Raw genomic sequence first — 17,082 nt, 5'->3', positions numbered from 1 at the left:
TGAAATTTTGCAGAGATTGATAAAATTATTAAGCTTAAGCATTAAGGATGAATAATTTAACTAAAATGTTGAGAAAAGGCAATTTTTTAAATATATGACATAATTTTTTTTAATTAAATTCAATGCATGTAAGTAAAATATCCTTGACATAATTGTTCTTTTATGCATTTCTTTTACCATTGATAATACTTATCATTCTGATTATATTTCTCTTACCATTCTGATTATTCTTACATACGTGCAAACATATATTACCCGTGTGTAAAATTAAGATAACTTGCACATTATTTAAAATTTCTGAAAAACTAATGGACATATTTTTAATAACTTTTGGTATAAATATATATTTGTAACAGAGAAAGAGATGCACCATTCAAAAGTCATTTTGGGTACACATGATTATCAGTAAAGCTCGTAGTCCAAAATGAAGTTTAAAATTCACATTGTACGTAGCGTATTCAGAAACTAAGTACCGTTTCATTCTAGTGCTGTCGCAGCGCTGTGGTAGGCGTCCCGCGCATGCGCACTAGTCTTTCTTGTTCACTGACTTTCAATTGTCGCCATTTTGGTTGCTCTGTGTTGTGTTTTCAGTTTGCTGTGCACATTCAAAATGTTTAAGACAATTAGTTCTCCCGCTGACTGTGAGATTCGGACCGTGATTAAATTTTTGAACACGAGGAATGTTAAACTGGCTGAAATTTATTGTCAAGTGACAGAAGTTAACCCCTTAACTGCCGCGGGCGTATATATACGCCTTGCTCAGCCGATGCGTTAACTGCCCCAGGCGTATATATACGTCCTTCCAAACTGCTATCATTTGCTTTGCGCTGCTACACCTAAAATTATTCGCAAAGTTAACGCATCGGCTGCGCATCTGGGGCAGTTAACGCATCGGCTGAGGAAGGGATATATATATTATCACCCGCGGCAGTTAAGAGGTTAACGACGAATACGCGATAAGTGATGGAATGGTGAGAAAGTGGGTAAGAATGTTTAATGCAGGTCGAACAAATATCCACGCCGAGGCTCGGAGTGGTCGGCCTTCTGTTGTCACCGATGATTTGGTAAGGAAAGTTGATGAATCAATTCATGAGAACAGACGCTTCACAATGACAACTCTTTCAGAGGCATTTCCACAAATTTCACGTACTGTTTTGTTCGAAATTGTGTCTCACCGCTTGAATTATCGCAAACTCTGTTTTCGATGGGTTCCAAAAATGCTCACTGATGTTCACAAAACAAAGCGACTTGGTAGTGCCCTGACATTTCTCACGCGGTACAGTGATGAAGGAGAAAACTTTTTAAACCAAATTGTGACAGGTGATGAAACTTGGGTGTGTCATTTCACACCAGAATCGAAACAACAATCGATGGAGTGGAGACACACTCATTCTCCGAAAAAACAAAAGTTCAAAGTGACAATGTCATCACAAAAAATCATGTGCACAGTCTTCTGGAATAGGAAAGGCGTTTTGCTTACTGAATTTCTTCCCAGAGGTGAAACCATTAATGTGGCACGATATTGTGAGACTTTAACAAAACTAAGGCGTGCCATTCAAAACAAACAAAGAGGAATGCTCAGTAAAGGAATTGTGTTGCTCCATGACAATGCTCAGCCCCATACTGCTGGTGTCACTCAATCGTTAATTCGACAGTTTCATAGGGAGCAGTTCGATCACCCGCCGTACAGCCCGGACTTGGCGCCGTCCGACTATCACTTGTTCCTGCATATGAAGCGCGAGCTTGGTGGCAAGCGCTTTGGATCTGACGATGACACGAAATATGCTGTGGAGTCGTGGTTATCGAAACTGGCGGGAAGTTTCTTTGACGATAGTATACAAAAACTGGTTACCCGCTATGACAAGTGTTTGATCATTGGCGGAAACTATGTTGAAAAATAGTTTAAGACATGTATTTTCATGTAAAAAAAAATTGGATTCGAAAAAATTGTTTCACTATTTTTTTTTTTTTTTTTTTCAAAACGGTACTTAGTTTCCGAATACGCCTCGTATACTACTGAAAGGTATAAATAAGATTTTATTAAATACTTGGATAATTTTCCATAATGGCACTGTTCAGAATATGCATAACTAGCTTTTTTGATTAACATAGACTCGTGATTCATGCCTAATTAGAGCACTATAATGCTTTATTTTAAGCAGATTAAAGTTTGTATAGCATGTAAGTATTAGATTTGTTGCTGTGATTCACATTTTAATTTATTTACTTATTTGTCCTCATGGTTTCAGAATACCAAAGCTAAGCTCAAATTATTAGAAGCCTTAGTTGCTAAACGTGAGCAGAACTGCTGAGTGTCCTGTTGTGGCCTGCTTCAGCCTTCAAAATCATATTTTTTTATCATTTTCTAGTCATATATGAAAGGTTTCAAGCAAGTTTGAAACATCGTGAAAAATTATTATAAATATCTTATGTGCATGCAGTGTGTATATTTATTTATACTTCATTTGGAATTTGTGGCAACATGTACCATATTTAGTTTAGCATTAGAGTTCAAGAGTTCCTATATTCAATAGCTTCCCATCTCTCATCAATAGATATGTGTTAACACTAGAAGTACAGGCAAATTTTGCTATGTAGAAAGACAAAGCGATCATTTTTTACCATTATAGAAAAAATGTATTTCTTTGAACTTGCTGTGACATTACAATTTTTAGCATTAATTTGGTGTTTTTAATCAATAAATTTCAATGAAAAAAGCTAACATAAAGAGTAATACCAAGTGAAGCGTAAAAGCAGAAATACTTTTCTGCTTGATGCTGTATTTGATCATTTTCCTTACACAACAATTCAGATCCCTTAACAGAAAAATGCAATGTTTCTTCCATTTAATTTAAAATTCATAATTTCAAGAGATTCTAAAAATTTTATAGTACTTTGCAACTGTAAATTTTGATCCAGGAATGGATCCACAATGTACTTTACCACATCTGATACATTTGGCAAAAAAATATAATTTTGATTTATACATTATTCTGTTTGGCATAAAATGAAAGAACATGTAGACTTCCAAGGAAATAACAGTTTATCTAGAGATCAAAATTTGGAATATAGCTCTTTGACAATTCATTATGAATTTATTCCAAATATTGGATATTGGACAAAACTTGCTTCTCTCCATGCTTTATAATGAATTCAAATTGTTTCTTTTCATTGTTTTGTGTTAATGGATGAATTTCTTTACCTATCCCATATCTGTTAGACTGGTTAATTTTTCACTACTAATATACTTAAACTGTTTTGAAGGCTTAAACATTTTTCCATATTATCAAGGGTAATGCTGAAGTTTGAAAGCTAATATTTTCCATTATTTTCAGTGCGTTTCTGAATTGACATCAGTATCAATTTGTTGATGAATAGGCAGAGCACACTAAGAGAATATTTTCATCCACTCTTTCAATATGGTGTAGGGTTAGTTTTATCTGTGATCATATTTTCAGTAGAAGTTTTATCTTTATATTTTTATTCTGTTTTATTCATCTATATTATCCCAAGATGAGAAACCAAAATGCCAAGCTAGCTCTTCTTTAGATGAAAACACGCTTTTGGAATCTTAATTGTTTATTTCATGGATGAGATTTCATGTTTGTTTCAACACTTAATTCACAGCATCACTTTAGTTATTTACTGAATTATGGAATTTATCATTAAAAAATGAAGTTTCCTAGGTACTAAGCCTTACCTTATGAATCAACTGGCAAAAAAATATAAATTTTAAACAGCTGCCATGTGTTACTATTTAGTACTTATTTAGGTAAATTATTAATATTTTTTAAATAAATTACAAAATCAAGAAATATTTGTAACACTGTAATACAGAGGTCAAATTAGGAACGAAGATCTGTACTCAAAATAACAACTCTAAGTACAAATTTGGACAAATGGTAAAAAATGACTGTTTAGTATTTCTAAATTAAAAAAGAATATTCACTAATTTAGCTAATTCTTAATATTTGAATGAGAAATCAGTGTCTCACCAGTATTGCATAAAAGCATATCATTTCAGGAGATTTAATTTTGTAATTAATTACATGATTAAAGTTTTCTATGAAGCCTTTGCATTCCAAGCATTTTCTGATAAATCATTTTCTGACTGATAAGCAACTTCAGCATATTTTAGCAACACTTTTTTAGAAAACTAAAAATTGTCTGTGGAAGCAAACAGAACTAATTATTTGCATTTGATTGACAACAGAATGTTTTAAAAAAGTACATAACTGTCTCCTAAATGGTTGGTCATTCAAGAGATTTTTAATTGTTTATAGGCCTTTGGTTACTTTAAGAAATAAATTGAGTAATGTAGGTTTTCAGATTGTAACAGTTATGGTCATATGGCAGATTTTAATAAAAATATGTGAAGTAGTACTTTTTATATGGGCCTTTTGTAAAGAAATTTCCCTCAATCATTCCTTTTTAAGCTTAAAAACATTTACAGGAAGCAAGTCTTTTCAGAAGTATATAGCTTGCATACTTTTACCTGAAGTGAAATCAACAATTAAAGATAGTATATTTTTGCTATGGTCTGGCTTTAATTTCAAAGCTATGATTTGGCATTAAAAGTTCTCTGACATAAGTATTTTTTTTTTTTAATTTACATTGAAAATCTCAACTAATATGGCTACTTATAGAAATGTAAGAATTTTAAATTAATGACCGAAAGAATTTTATTGAATGATACCTTATACCATTATTAACCTTTCAACGCGTATGTTTTAAAAGTAGGAAATCACCCCTGAAAGAGAATAACAGACACTTTTTCCAAAATTCATGAATGAGTTTTTTTATCATCAATATCAACTAATGATTTGCTTCCTATATTCAATAAAAAATTTTCAAGAAAGCAGATGATTTCCATGAGTTGGTCAGTGATTCTGAATCAATCTCAACAATGCCTTTACTGTATTTACTATTTCCCCAGCTTAACTAGTAAGGTAATAGTGAGACACTATCTGCCCCAACAGCAAAGGCATATGGAAAAATACCTCATCCTCTCTTCTTCCCCCTTTTACTCTCTGCATCTTATCTAAACATTTCATTTTGATATCAGTCAGCTGTAGAAGAAGCAATCAGTTATCTAAAAAGTTTTTATTTGTTTGACCAAACCTCCCCAGGGGGGTGAGTTGTATAAAAACTTTTGTTGCATATGTTTTTATTAAGGTGTGCTATAGGACCAAAGGTATCACAGTCTGAAGTCTTATTTCATTCACTTTAATGGAACAGTAATTTGATGATCAGCCATTGCTCATGCAATCTTTTTTTTAAATAAACTGCATAACATAATGTGTATGCATATTAAATCAAAATGCATACCATCTGTTTGGATGACAGAGTTGCAGATGTGGGATTCATAATACAAATCAAACATGCAAATTTAAATTTTAGAATGTTGCAAAGTTTCCCATAAGTCATTGATTGGAATGCAAAGGTTATTAACTTGCCAAATGCAATGTATTATTATTACAAGTATTATCCTTTAAACTTTGTAAATTTAATTATTTAATTATGATGAAAAAGTCATTAATTTTGTAATATTACATTTTAATCAATTTTGTACAATTTTATATGAAAATTAAAGTTGCAATAAATTTACTCTGCACTGAGAAAAATGTTATCATCAGCAGTCTCTGTAATTATTATATTGCAGTGCCATTTCTAAATGCTTTGCTGTGCAGAATTGTTTCTTTACATTTCTACTATTACCTGAAGTATTTGCTTTATATTTATTTAAAAATAAGAAAACAGTTGTCTGTTTTTGCTTATATTTATTTAAAATAAGATAACAGTTATCTTAACATTAACCCTGTGGTTAGCATAACTACCATTATCTGGCATGAGATTTATGTCACAAGGCATATATATTGCCTTTTTATTTAATTTTTTTTCTTATTTTATGTAATTATTTAACTACAGTTCTAGCAAAAAAAAAGTTATGGAAACAAATAAATAATTCATTAATTAAATAATACACTGTAAATACAGTGTTTGCAACTTATTCAAATCACTTCTATTTCAAGGGGAGTTGATTAATGCTTTTTCACAATAATATGGATAGAATACTCATCACTTAGACTGTCAACATCAGAAATCTTTCCCTAAACTGGCATTTTAGTTAAGCACAAATACAATCACTTCTCTTAAATTTGTGAACGGCCCTGAATATGATGCCCAACTTTAAACTTCAATATTTGTCATATGGAAATTACAATTTTTATAATGAATATAACATTTTTCTAAATAAGAATATCGGGACTGGGAAAATATATAAAGTCAGGTTTCATAATTTTTACAGCATTGATTTTTATAATTTAAAAATGTCATCATATAATTTAAAACATCAAAATATTTTAATTTAAATATGCATCATACAGTACAAAGTTCGAAATCCGGACTTGTTGGGACTTCGGCGATTCCGGATTTTGATTTTTCCAGATATTCGATCATCAGTTTAAATCTAAGACATGTAGAAATTATAAAATTAATTTAAATTTAAGATGACATGTAGGAATTATAAAATTAAAAATATGAAATCATGATTTATGAAATAATGAAGGATTTATGATCTAAAAGGTATCAAACTTTACAAAAAAAAGCTTAATATTTATTTATTTACCTTATTAAACATTTCTTTCAATGTAAGTTGCTTCATTTTTTGTGCTAATAATTTCTCTTTAACTCTGTAGACAGACATAATTTCCTGTTTAATTACATTGTTGAAGTCCTGTAACTGCTGTTTCGAGAATTCCAACTCACTTGTCAATTGAAATTTTCTCGTTTTCAGTAACTTCTCTGTCACTTTCTTCACTATTGGTAACGGTATTTTCTGGATTTAGAACCATACTACAGATTTTGCCATTCACTAATTGATTGATGATTTAGAAGCATTGTCATCACAATGAAAAACTTCTTTTATATCATCATCATTTATTACCGCTTCTCCACATTTCTTTACAAAATCCATTAATTGGAAAATTTCACCTTTATTTTGCGATATCCGAAAACCTTTAAAATTAGTGGCTATCTTCATCAAATTTAGCTATCCTTCACTATACATATTTGGCTATGCATCATGAGCTTGGCGACTAACGACAAGTTGTTCCGTTAAATTTTATCTTGCTTCTATCGCACACTGAGACAATTAAGCCTGAATTGTATTAATTTAGTTATTTATTATAACTTATGTCTATTTCTTGCACATGCTTAAGGCTTATCAGAGTTCTGAATAAATAAATTCCCACATATACTTAAGCCTTATTGAAGGCCGGAGCTAGATATATCGATTGCGATATCCGAAAACCTTTAAAATTAGTGGCTATCTTCATCAAATTTAGCTATCCTTCACTATACATATTTGGCTATGCATCATGAGCTTGGCGACTAACGACAAGTTGTTCCGTTAAATTTTATCTTGCTTCTATCGCACACTGATACAATTAAGCCTGAATTGTATTAACTTAGTTATTTATTATAACTTATGTCTATTTCTTGCACATGCTTAAGGCTTATCAGAGTTCTGAATAAATAAATTCCCACATATACTTAAGCCTTATTGAAGGCCTAAGATATCTTACCGCATGATGTAGTCTCTGTGGGTCCTAAATTTTGCGATTGTGCGGCATATGAGCCCTGGCGCTGGTTCTGTTTATGTGAATAACAAATCAGTTATTCTTAATTCAAATAGCCCTAAATGTAATCTTTGGGTCTATGAGTATCATAAAAAAAAATCTATGTTTAACATATGGAAAGAAAGTTTTGGTAAATTTTCCCGCGTCAACATTTATTAGCGCTTTTAACTTAAATCTGTAATCATCGCCAAGTGTAATGTCAACATAAAAGGTTACCTTTTGGTTATACACAGATATTATTCAATTACTAATATAAACAAAATTGTTTAGGCATTACTCAAGTTGTCATGTTTTGATAAACATACGGTAATGAAAGGAAAGTATAATAAATAATGATTTGCCAGGTTGGCGTCAGATCAATGATGTATCTATATAGAATGTTTCGGTTTGAGATGTGTGCCAAGCAGATATGCAGCAATCGAGTCAAATTATTGATCGTACAAATTTATGCTAAAATGATTGTTTCTTCAATAACAAGGTATTTTATTTAGTATTGAAGTGAAATTAAGAATCTAGAGGGGGAAATTAAATGCGCATGCGTAAAGCCTATGAGAAAAACGGTGGTTTTGAGGTCTGGATTTTAGATCATTCCGGATATTGGACGTTTAGATTTTGGACTTTGTACTGAATATAACATATTTATAGCTGAAAGTATCTGTGTATAACCAAAAGGTTTTCCAAAGTAAAAGCCATGGAAGGACTTTTGTGGACATGGTCAGCAACCAGATTATGACTTTTAGAGGAACACTCAGCACTTCAATTGGTACCGTTTCATATATTTATATCAGCTTTTTGTTCATTCCTTCTCTTTTTATCTCGATTTTGTTGAAGCTGCACCTTGCATTGCACATTGAAGTCTTTTGATGCGCTTTTTCCTTGATACCCTAAGCACATGCTTCTATTGCTTAATGGTTAATCCAGCCCTGGATATGGAGTTACAGAACAAAGTTCAAGATCTGACATTGTCGTGATTACCAGATTTCAGAACATTAGTTTAAATCTAATATAATGACAGGTAGACATGGCAACATTAGGGCTTTGTTTCTTCTTTAGATCAGATATGAAAATGCTAAATTCCCACAAGATGTTTTGATAAACATGCCAGAGCAAGTACAGTTGGTGCAGTCACATTGGGTGTCAGGATTTTTAGAATTTGGGAGTGGCATTGGGCAATAGAATCGAGGGACAGCGAAACTTTTAGAATTTAGGGACGTATCGAGCAGCTCTATCAAGGACCAATAGAGATTGTACTGGGCAGAAAATTGTACAGTGCTGTCCCCCCACACACAACTATTTAAGGGCTGAAATTGTAATGCTGGCCAATATCAATTAATGCATTATTATTGGTCTCAGTGCAACTAGCCAGCAGGTGTTTGAAAATGACATGCAGGAATACTCAGTTACTCCACAAAAAAATCGCATTTACGATACACCTGCTATAGTCTGTATTCCTAGACACTGTTGGGGGATGATTTTTAATTATTTTTTGCTGTTGGTCTGAATATCAGGTTATTTTGAATATTGGACGCATGGATTTCGGACTTTGTACTGTATATATAAACTTAAAAAAAAAATGCATTTACTGTAAATTTGCAACCATAAATTGTAACTATTGATTAAGGATAATCCTGACTAACTATATGTACATCAGTATTAACACTTATCCTACCATTGTAATTTAAGAATGGATCCTGTAAAATGCAGACTAAATTTTGTTCATTTGATGAGAATTTATATATAGCCTTCAAATAAAAATAGCAATAACTTAACAACATATAATGCACATATGACTTTATGTTTCAAGGTATTTTTGCATAAATGTAAAATCAAACAAATAATAAGAGGTACAAAAACAGCTCTTTAAAAATATCATCACCGGATAATTCTAATCAGGGCGCTCAAACGGTTAATATGCTACCGTAGGTAAACATATTACTAAATCATTTTAATGGTTTTAAGTTTGGTAAGTTGTTTGTAGATATCACAACGTGAAATATTTTAAAGTTTTATTTTATTCAAGGCTTAAAAAAATTGTACAAAAATTTACTCCTGACACATAATATCCATGAGTATGAAATTTTTGAGAAATAATAAATACAATGAAACTTGGATAAGAAGGCACTGCATAAATAGTTTCTATCCGAAACAGGCTTTCACAGATTGTTCATAAAAATGTGATGTTCTGCTTGTTAAGTATTCCCAAATTTCTGATACGAAGAGTGCATGTTTTAATAAATTTTATTAACTTAAGAACATTTAAAAATATGCAGACAAAAATTTTGTTTTAAAAGTTTTATTTCCTTTCAAAATGAAAAATCTTTTTTATTTCTGTTTAATGACTCCAACTATCAGGTTACTGATACAGCGTACCTCAACTTTTATGAAAGCTTTTCTAATTTTACAATTGTAATTTACCATTGTAATTTAAGAATTTAACAAACAACTTACACACAAAAATAATTTTTATGAATTTTGTAGTTTTATGCAAGACATCAGGAAATAAGCTGCTTAAGTGATCTGTCACCAAATCCGCATATTATTGATTGACATTTGAGTTGCAATTTGAATTACATCATAATCAAATGTGCCCTTTTTAGTATGAATTTGTCTGCCATGCGTCATTAGATACGACAACTTTCAAACATAGAGAGATTTTAAGGCATCTTTGATAGCACAAATTTCATGGTGATTTTTTAAACAAACAAAATAACCATATTACAGTAATCGTTACAATAATAATAATGTATTGTCAAAACAGGATCTTTAATATTTTGTAATGTGATCTCTTGCAAAAAGTACAACAGTTTCACTTTTTCTGTGTGAATTTTCTAAAAATTTGTCCTGAATTTATAGAGTGCAGAAATCATCATTATTCCCTTATTTTAATCAGCATTCCATCCTATTTAGTTAGTTGAATCTTGGACATCTATTGTGTTGTATATAAACTCTATACAAACACCTTTTGCATTTCGTTTTATGCAACTCTATTTCTATTTCTCTTTTTTTTTTTTTTTTTTTTTTTTTTTTTTGTAATTTTAAATAACATCTATGTGCAGAAAATAAGTAATAATGCAATATATTTTAGACCTTTGTCGAATGAAAGAAATAATGATTGGGGGAAGTTTAGTTTATTTAATTATGGCAAAGCATGTGAGGGCTATCTGCCTAAGAGGAGGGATGCCTTCATGGAGGACTTTCTAAGAGAATACACATTATGCTTGGGGAAGACTATGAAAACACCCATGCAACCAGCCTGTTGACCTGGAATAAAATCCAAGTCAGAACTATTAGTGTTCAGCGACTTTATTGCTCAGCCGCTGATAGGCCTTGGGGTAAGAGAACAATATATTTTATCAAGAATCATTAATATCTCAATGATAAAATGTGTGGTTTTGAGTAAGTTATCACAGATATGATTAAATATGCTAAGCCCCCTTACACACACACACACACAAAAAAAAAAAAAGGGGGGGGGGAAGAAGAAGAGCGTGTATTGTTAAGGAATAACCAGGAAATAAACAAGAAATGTTTCCTAATAAATTGAAGATTTGTTTCAAAGAAATCAGCAAAATTTTGAAATAAAAAATGCATCAGATATATGCAGTAATATAAAAGCCATTTTTATAGAATACATATTATGAAAGCATTTTTTTAGAGAGGTTTTTATCACTTATTTATTCCAAATGGATATTTGGTAATACGAAAAATTGATTAAATTTACAAAACAATAAAACTAAAAAATGTATAGTGAAAAATAATGTGACACCATGCTATGTAAGGGAGGGCTCTGTATTTTTGTAAAAAATGCGACAAGCAAGTATTCATATGACAGAATGGTACACATCCAAAAGATTACACACTTTTTTAAAACTATTTTGCTGAATTGTGTTTAGTAGCTCCAATGATATGCGGTAAATTTATTTATTTATGTATTATAAAATATTACTTTGATTGTTTAGAGTTTTTTAAAACTTAATTTTTTTTTCAACATGAATGATGTGACACTTTGTTTTTTAATTTTAACTGATTGACATATAACAGCAAATTTTTATTATTTACAAGCACTTAAAGCAAATACTTTAAAGTGATAGCAAAGACTGCACCAATCTTTGAAATCAAAGGATCCACATAAATTGTATAAGCAAGGAAATAATTGCATAATTTACCTTTTCCCAGAAGTACTCAAAATTGTTTAAAAAATAATATGAAAAATAAATAAAATTTCTGCTGTAATATATTTACAAAATCACTATTGCATGTATATCAGTTTTATATTTTTAACAAGTTTTTCTTTTTATCATGAAACCTGTTATCCATTTATTGTATTTAAGTGGGTCCTGATGCTAAGATAATTAGTATTTGAGTTCTGTCCTTATATTTATACAGTACTAAAATTTTTATAATGAATGACAAAAATCTATACGAAGTCTCATTCCCCATTGTTCCTTTAAAAATGCTTGCAAATATTTTGTTTTCTAGTGTAAAATTTTGTTTCAGAAGTAAGCTATACAGTGGTTTGAATGTAATGTACAGATTTGCAAATATATTTGTATATATACATAAATATATACTTTTAAATCCAAATATTCCCACTTAGGTACATCAGCATAACATACTCAAGATTTCCTTTTTGCATTCACATTATATATTTTATTGTGATATTTGATATTATTAAAGGAATGTTAATTGTAAATACATATTTCTCCACTGCATTCCTCCCCCCCTCCAAAGCAATTTAATCCAAAATTGCTTTTTCGATTAAATAGGTTTTTGACTCATAAAATTGTAAGTTTTAATTTTAATAAATCCTTTTTTAATATATGAAGTGTACAGAAAAAATATATATATTATTGTTTATATACTTAAGTCATTGTTTTCTTGATCCCGGTATTAAAAGAAAGAAGTTATTTGCATTTATGTTATTGTTTGATGCCTGAAAGTACAAAAATGTCCTTATACAGAGCATGCAGTAATTTTATTTTTGTTTTTAATTTATGATTGTTAATTATAGCATTTTCGTATGATAACCTATGTGCTATATTATTTGAATGTGCATTTTTATTATAAGATTTATATAGCTAGAAATGTTTAAATTTGGTGCTATGTATTAAATTATAATAAAATTTATTGCCCTTTATTAACCAAAATCAAAGCCTAACTTTTCCTTCTTATGATATCAATTTTTCAGTTATTATGAATAAACTAGCTATTCCTGTTGTTCTGAATATTAAAAGAAATTTTAAATATGTTCTAACTCAATTTTTAATATAATTTATATGATTTTTGTGATGTTTTTTACCTCAAAAAAGTATGAATTTAATTCAAAACAATCTAATGAAGTTTATTTTTACATTATGAAAAGCTAATAATTTGCTGAAAATAAGAAAAAAAAAATTCAGTACGTAAATGTCTTTTGGGGGAGGTGAGTTGATGTAATAGTCTGACAGTTTTTTTTTTGGGGGGGGTGAATTCTATGCATTGACAAAATGTATTTAATATTAGCTTTTCCATTTAACTTCATTCACAAAACATATTTATTGAATATTAATGCCACTTAAATACTTTATGCCTAGATATAAATGCTATAACAATATTAAACATATATACGAACAGGTTTTACACTTTTTATTCTATAACTGTCAAATAGTTTTGTCATAAAAAGATGCATGGTTTCTAAATGCTTCTCTGAGCAGTTATTAAATTTTACACAATAGCTTATCTTTTAGCTATGTGTGAAAATTAAAAATTCCTTCCAAGTTTAATGCATAACTGGAAGGTTTTTATTGATTAATCCTTAAACATGTAATTGAGGGGTACTATTTATATTTCTGGCCTAATACTGAAAAAACAAATGCTTATTATCAAAATTGGTTTTATTGTTTTTCAAAATATTCTCCAAGAAGATCAATACACTTTTGCATGTGTTTGAACCAATTTTCAAAGCACTTTTTCCACTCCAATTGAGGTAACTCCAAAACCTGTGTTTCGACTGTATCAACCACTTCTTCAGGCGTCGCAAATCGCTGACCACATAATTTATTTTTGATGTGCCAAATCAGGGCTGTACAGCGGTTGACTCATCAATTTGATTTTTTGGCCCGTCAAAAATTCCTTTGTTTGAGTTGATGTGTGAGACCTCGCATTGTCATGATGAAGAATGATTCGCCTTCTCTTCTGCTTTTTCAAGCTTTCCCGATGACTTCTGGCAAACAAATTGTCGTGTACCATTCGGTGTTGCTCTAACGCCATTGTTGTGGTGATATCGAAGGAAACGGGCAAATATTTGCTTCGATGTGCTTCTTCTTGAACAATTTTTGTTGGATTTGGCTGTCTTGGAAGACCATTACAGTTGACTGCTATTTTGTTTCCCAGTCATATGCATAGATGCATGATTCGTCACCTGTGTAGGTGTTATACAAAGCCTTTGATGCATCTTGAAAGCATTTTTCCAACAATTTTCTTGCACCAATCGACATGAATTTTCTTTTGAGTGTTTGCCAGATTATGCGGGATCCAACGCGGTGCTACTTTGGTAGACGGTAGCACAGATTTTGGCTTTTTTTTTTTTTTTCTCTTTGGCGAGCGATAGTACTTATGGTAAACCCATTGCTGGACAAGTTATTTATGGTAACCGATACTTTGTTATTATTTTATTTAAAAAATAATGCGTTTTATTATGCATATATTCCGTGTTTTAAATATTATCTACGGCTTCTAAATATTAAAAATCAATTTAATTTTGCATTTTGATTTGAAATAAAAATTTTATTGTTTATAGTTTGTATAATGTATGTTGTGGATGATGTAATCAATGACGTCACCTTGCTTTAAATGTAATTAGTTTTAATATCTGTAAATTTAATCTAATGTTTTAAACATTGTTTATGGCTGTTAAATATTAAAATACAATTTAGTTTTGCAATTTTTTTAAAATGAAATTATTATGTATGATTATTTAAATAATTTTAATTCTAGGCATAATGTAATCAGAGCCCTGATTGGTTACAGAATATTTGTGCATTAACAAACTGTAATCAGCTTCCTGATTGTGAATATTTGTACATTACCGCACCATTTTAAAATTTTATTATTCATTTCTTTGAATTCCTTAGATTTAGTAGTGAACATATATGTCCCTTTCAAAGATTAATGTTGTTATTGTTAAGTACCAAGAATTATTGGTATCGGAATCAAAAAATTGTCCTTTGAGACCTTATTTTGGCCAACCTGGCTTTCCTAATCAAAGGTTATTTATAAATTGTTAGAAGGCTCAGAGGAAATTTATTTTAAATTGTTGGAGGAAACCTCGCTAATTGCTTCTTCAGTGAAGTGCGAGAAATGTGGATCACATATAAAGATCATAAAAGAGCCGATTCTGAGAACGGCCGTATATGGTATTGTGGTCACGGTGGAAGAAATAACCACTGTAACGGTAAAAAAAAGTATTAGACATTCCTCCTTTTTTATCGGCAATAAACTAATTGCTGTCATTTTAGCTCTAGTGTACGAAACGTTCTTATTTACTTAGTTTCAAAGTATTTGAATTTAAGTAATATTTTAATTCTTTTAAAGTTGGTATGATGGTTTTTAATTCGATATTCAATTTAAGTAATATTTTAATCCAATTAACGTTGGTGCAATGTTTTTATAGCGGTGTTTTTATTCTATTTCTGTGCTATATAAAAGTAATAATTCAACCTTACTTTAGTATTTTATACTCGTAGTAAATGTATTTATTTACATTTGCCTGTCATTTTAATAATCAACGTTTTCAACAAAAAATTAATCCGTTATTTTTAACAATATTTATATTTTTAAAGTTTCGAACTATGCGTAAAATAACAAAAAAACAGCGTTTTTCAAGATGGCTGACGATTGTAAAAACCGTGCCAAAGTAAATCGCCAAAAATCCATGCAACCATCCACCAAAATAGACGGTTGTAGACATACCAGGGGCCTTAATGAATTTGACCTGAACAAACATCATACTATTTAGAAACCAACACAGTATATAAAGTCTGCTGGATGCATGGAATTTGTAGATTCATGAAGTTTTCTCCATACAAAGATCTTTCCATCTGCCTGAAACCGTTGAAAACGCAACTAACCCGAGTAGGCATCTCGCTTTAAATTTTGAAATTCCTGGTGTTTGATTTCCAAAACACAAGCGATGTGTTATAGTTCTCTGTAGTCTATTTCTCGGTTGGATTTTGGCTTCTAAAGTCCAAATAATAAGAAAAACATTCCATAAGTCATATGCTATATAAAGCGTCGATAGATAATATCATCAACAAGAAAGGAAAAAAACGTCAAATTGGAGCCTCAAGTAGGACAAAAATTCTAAACAAGTATCCAAGTAAAAAACGGACATCTTCGACTATTGCAAAGGTACGTTGTTTAATGTTAAAAAGAAATCCCCCTAGTCAAAGGACAGTTGCAAAATCATTAAAATGCTCGGTGTCCACTGTAAGCAAAATGATAAAAGTTGATTTAAATCTTAAGAAAGCGATAAAACGCAATGTGCATCGTCTTCTTCCAAAGCATATCGTTCAACGCAGGACACGCTGCAGAATTCTATATGAGAAAGACTTATCCAAAGAAAAAAGGAAAACAATTGTCGCAATAGCACCTCCAATGCAAAGAAATCTTTATTACGGCCAAATGTTCTTGCAATATCTTGTTGATGCTCATAATACTAATGCCCAAAGATGCCTCAATCTCACGGTATATCACATGACGATCTTGCTCTATCAGTTCACGCACAGAATGGATAATTTCTGGCACATCCAATTTTGGATAACCTTCACGGAATTCATCCTGGCGTGAACGTCGACCACGATTGAATTCCTTATACAGTACAAAGTCTTTAATCCGGAATGATCTACACTGGTGTGCAAAAATTAAGGACGAGACGGTTTTTTTCAATATAACTTTGTACAAAAGCTTTCCAAATCAACACATTTAATACCGTAAGATCCCCAATACATAAGGACATGAGTAATGTAAGCAACACTTACTAAAAGAGAAATCAGAGGGATAAAAAGAAGCTTTATTGAAAAAGTAGCATGGAGCGCAATGCGACTGAAGGCCGAAACATCCCTGTGATGGATTTTAAAAAGATCAGTCAGGGGAGATCATATCCCCTATTAAAGACCAGCAAGAAACATCTGGTCTTTAATAGGGGATATGATCTTCCCTGACTGCTAGGCAGGTTTCCCAGCATTTGCCCATACTGAGAATGAGGGTGTCAATGAGTTGTTGAGGTACTGCTGCCCATTCGTCTTGCAGCGCCAATCGAAGCTCAGGAATCATTACTGCTGGTAAGGTATGAGCTGCCAAGCGTCTGCCTAGAAAATCCCATACATGCTCGATGGGATTGAGATCCGGAGATCGTGCTGGCCAATCCATACGTTCAATATCCTCACTCTCTAAGAGCTGTTCG

General features: G+C 31.2%; 2 protein-coding genes across 4 annotated transcripts in view; one reads left to right on the top strand and one right to left on the bottom strand.

Moving 5' to 3' along the window:
* LOC118183720 (protein FAM13A-like) overlaps window positions 1–14,562 on the top strand; it is a 109,433-nt gene extending 94,871 nt beyond the window's left edge. For both annotated transcript variants that reach the window (XM_085814639.1, XM_035353314.2), the window contains one exon: window positions 2,250–14,562. In XM_085814639.1, coding sequence (XP_085670765.1) covers window positions 2,250–2,312 — 63 coding nt within the window. In that variant the 3' untranslated portion in view covers window positions 2,313–14,562. The remainder of the gene's footprint in view (window positions 1–2,249) is intronic.
* Window positions 1–17,082, bottom strand: part of Rel (nuclear factor NF-kappa-B family member relish) — a 161,206-nt gene that overhangs the window by 24,940 nt on the left and 119,184 nt on the right. The window contains exon 19 of one of the 2 annotated variants that reach the window (XM_085814645.1): window positions 6,330–6,469. The exons of the other annotated variant lie outside the window; for it this stretch is intronic. Within the exon in view, the coding sequence (XP_085670771.1) occupies window positions 6,464–6,469 (6 nt within the window). The 3' untranslated portion in view covers window positions 6,330–6,463. Of the gene's footprint in view, window positions 1–6,329; window positions 6,470–17,082 lie in introns of those variants that run through there. 2 annotated transcript variants of the gene reach the window in all.

Source organism: Stegodyphus dumicola, chromosome 4 (genome assembly GCF_044657685.1).
Source record: "Stegodyphus dumicola isolate Sdum_Otavi_A_Nest chromosome 4, ASM4465768v1".
NCBI classification, from domain to species: Eukaryota; Metazoa; Arthropoda; class Arachnida; order Araneae; family Eresidae; genus Stegodyphus; species Stegodyphus dumicola.
The sequence above is the reverse complement of the archived record's forward strand: the minus strand, read 5'-3'. Positions and strand labels throughout refer to the sequence as shown.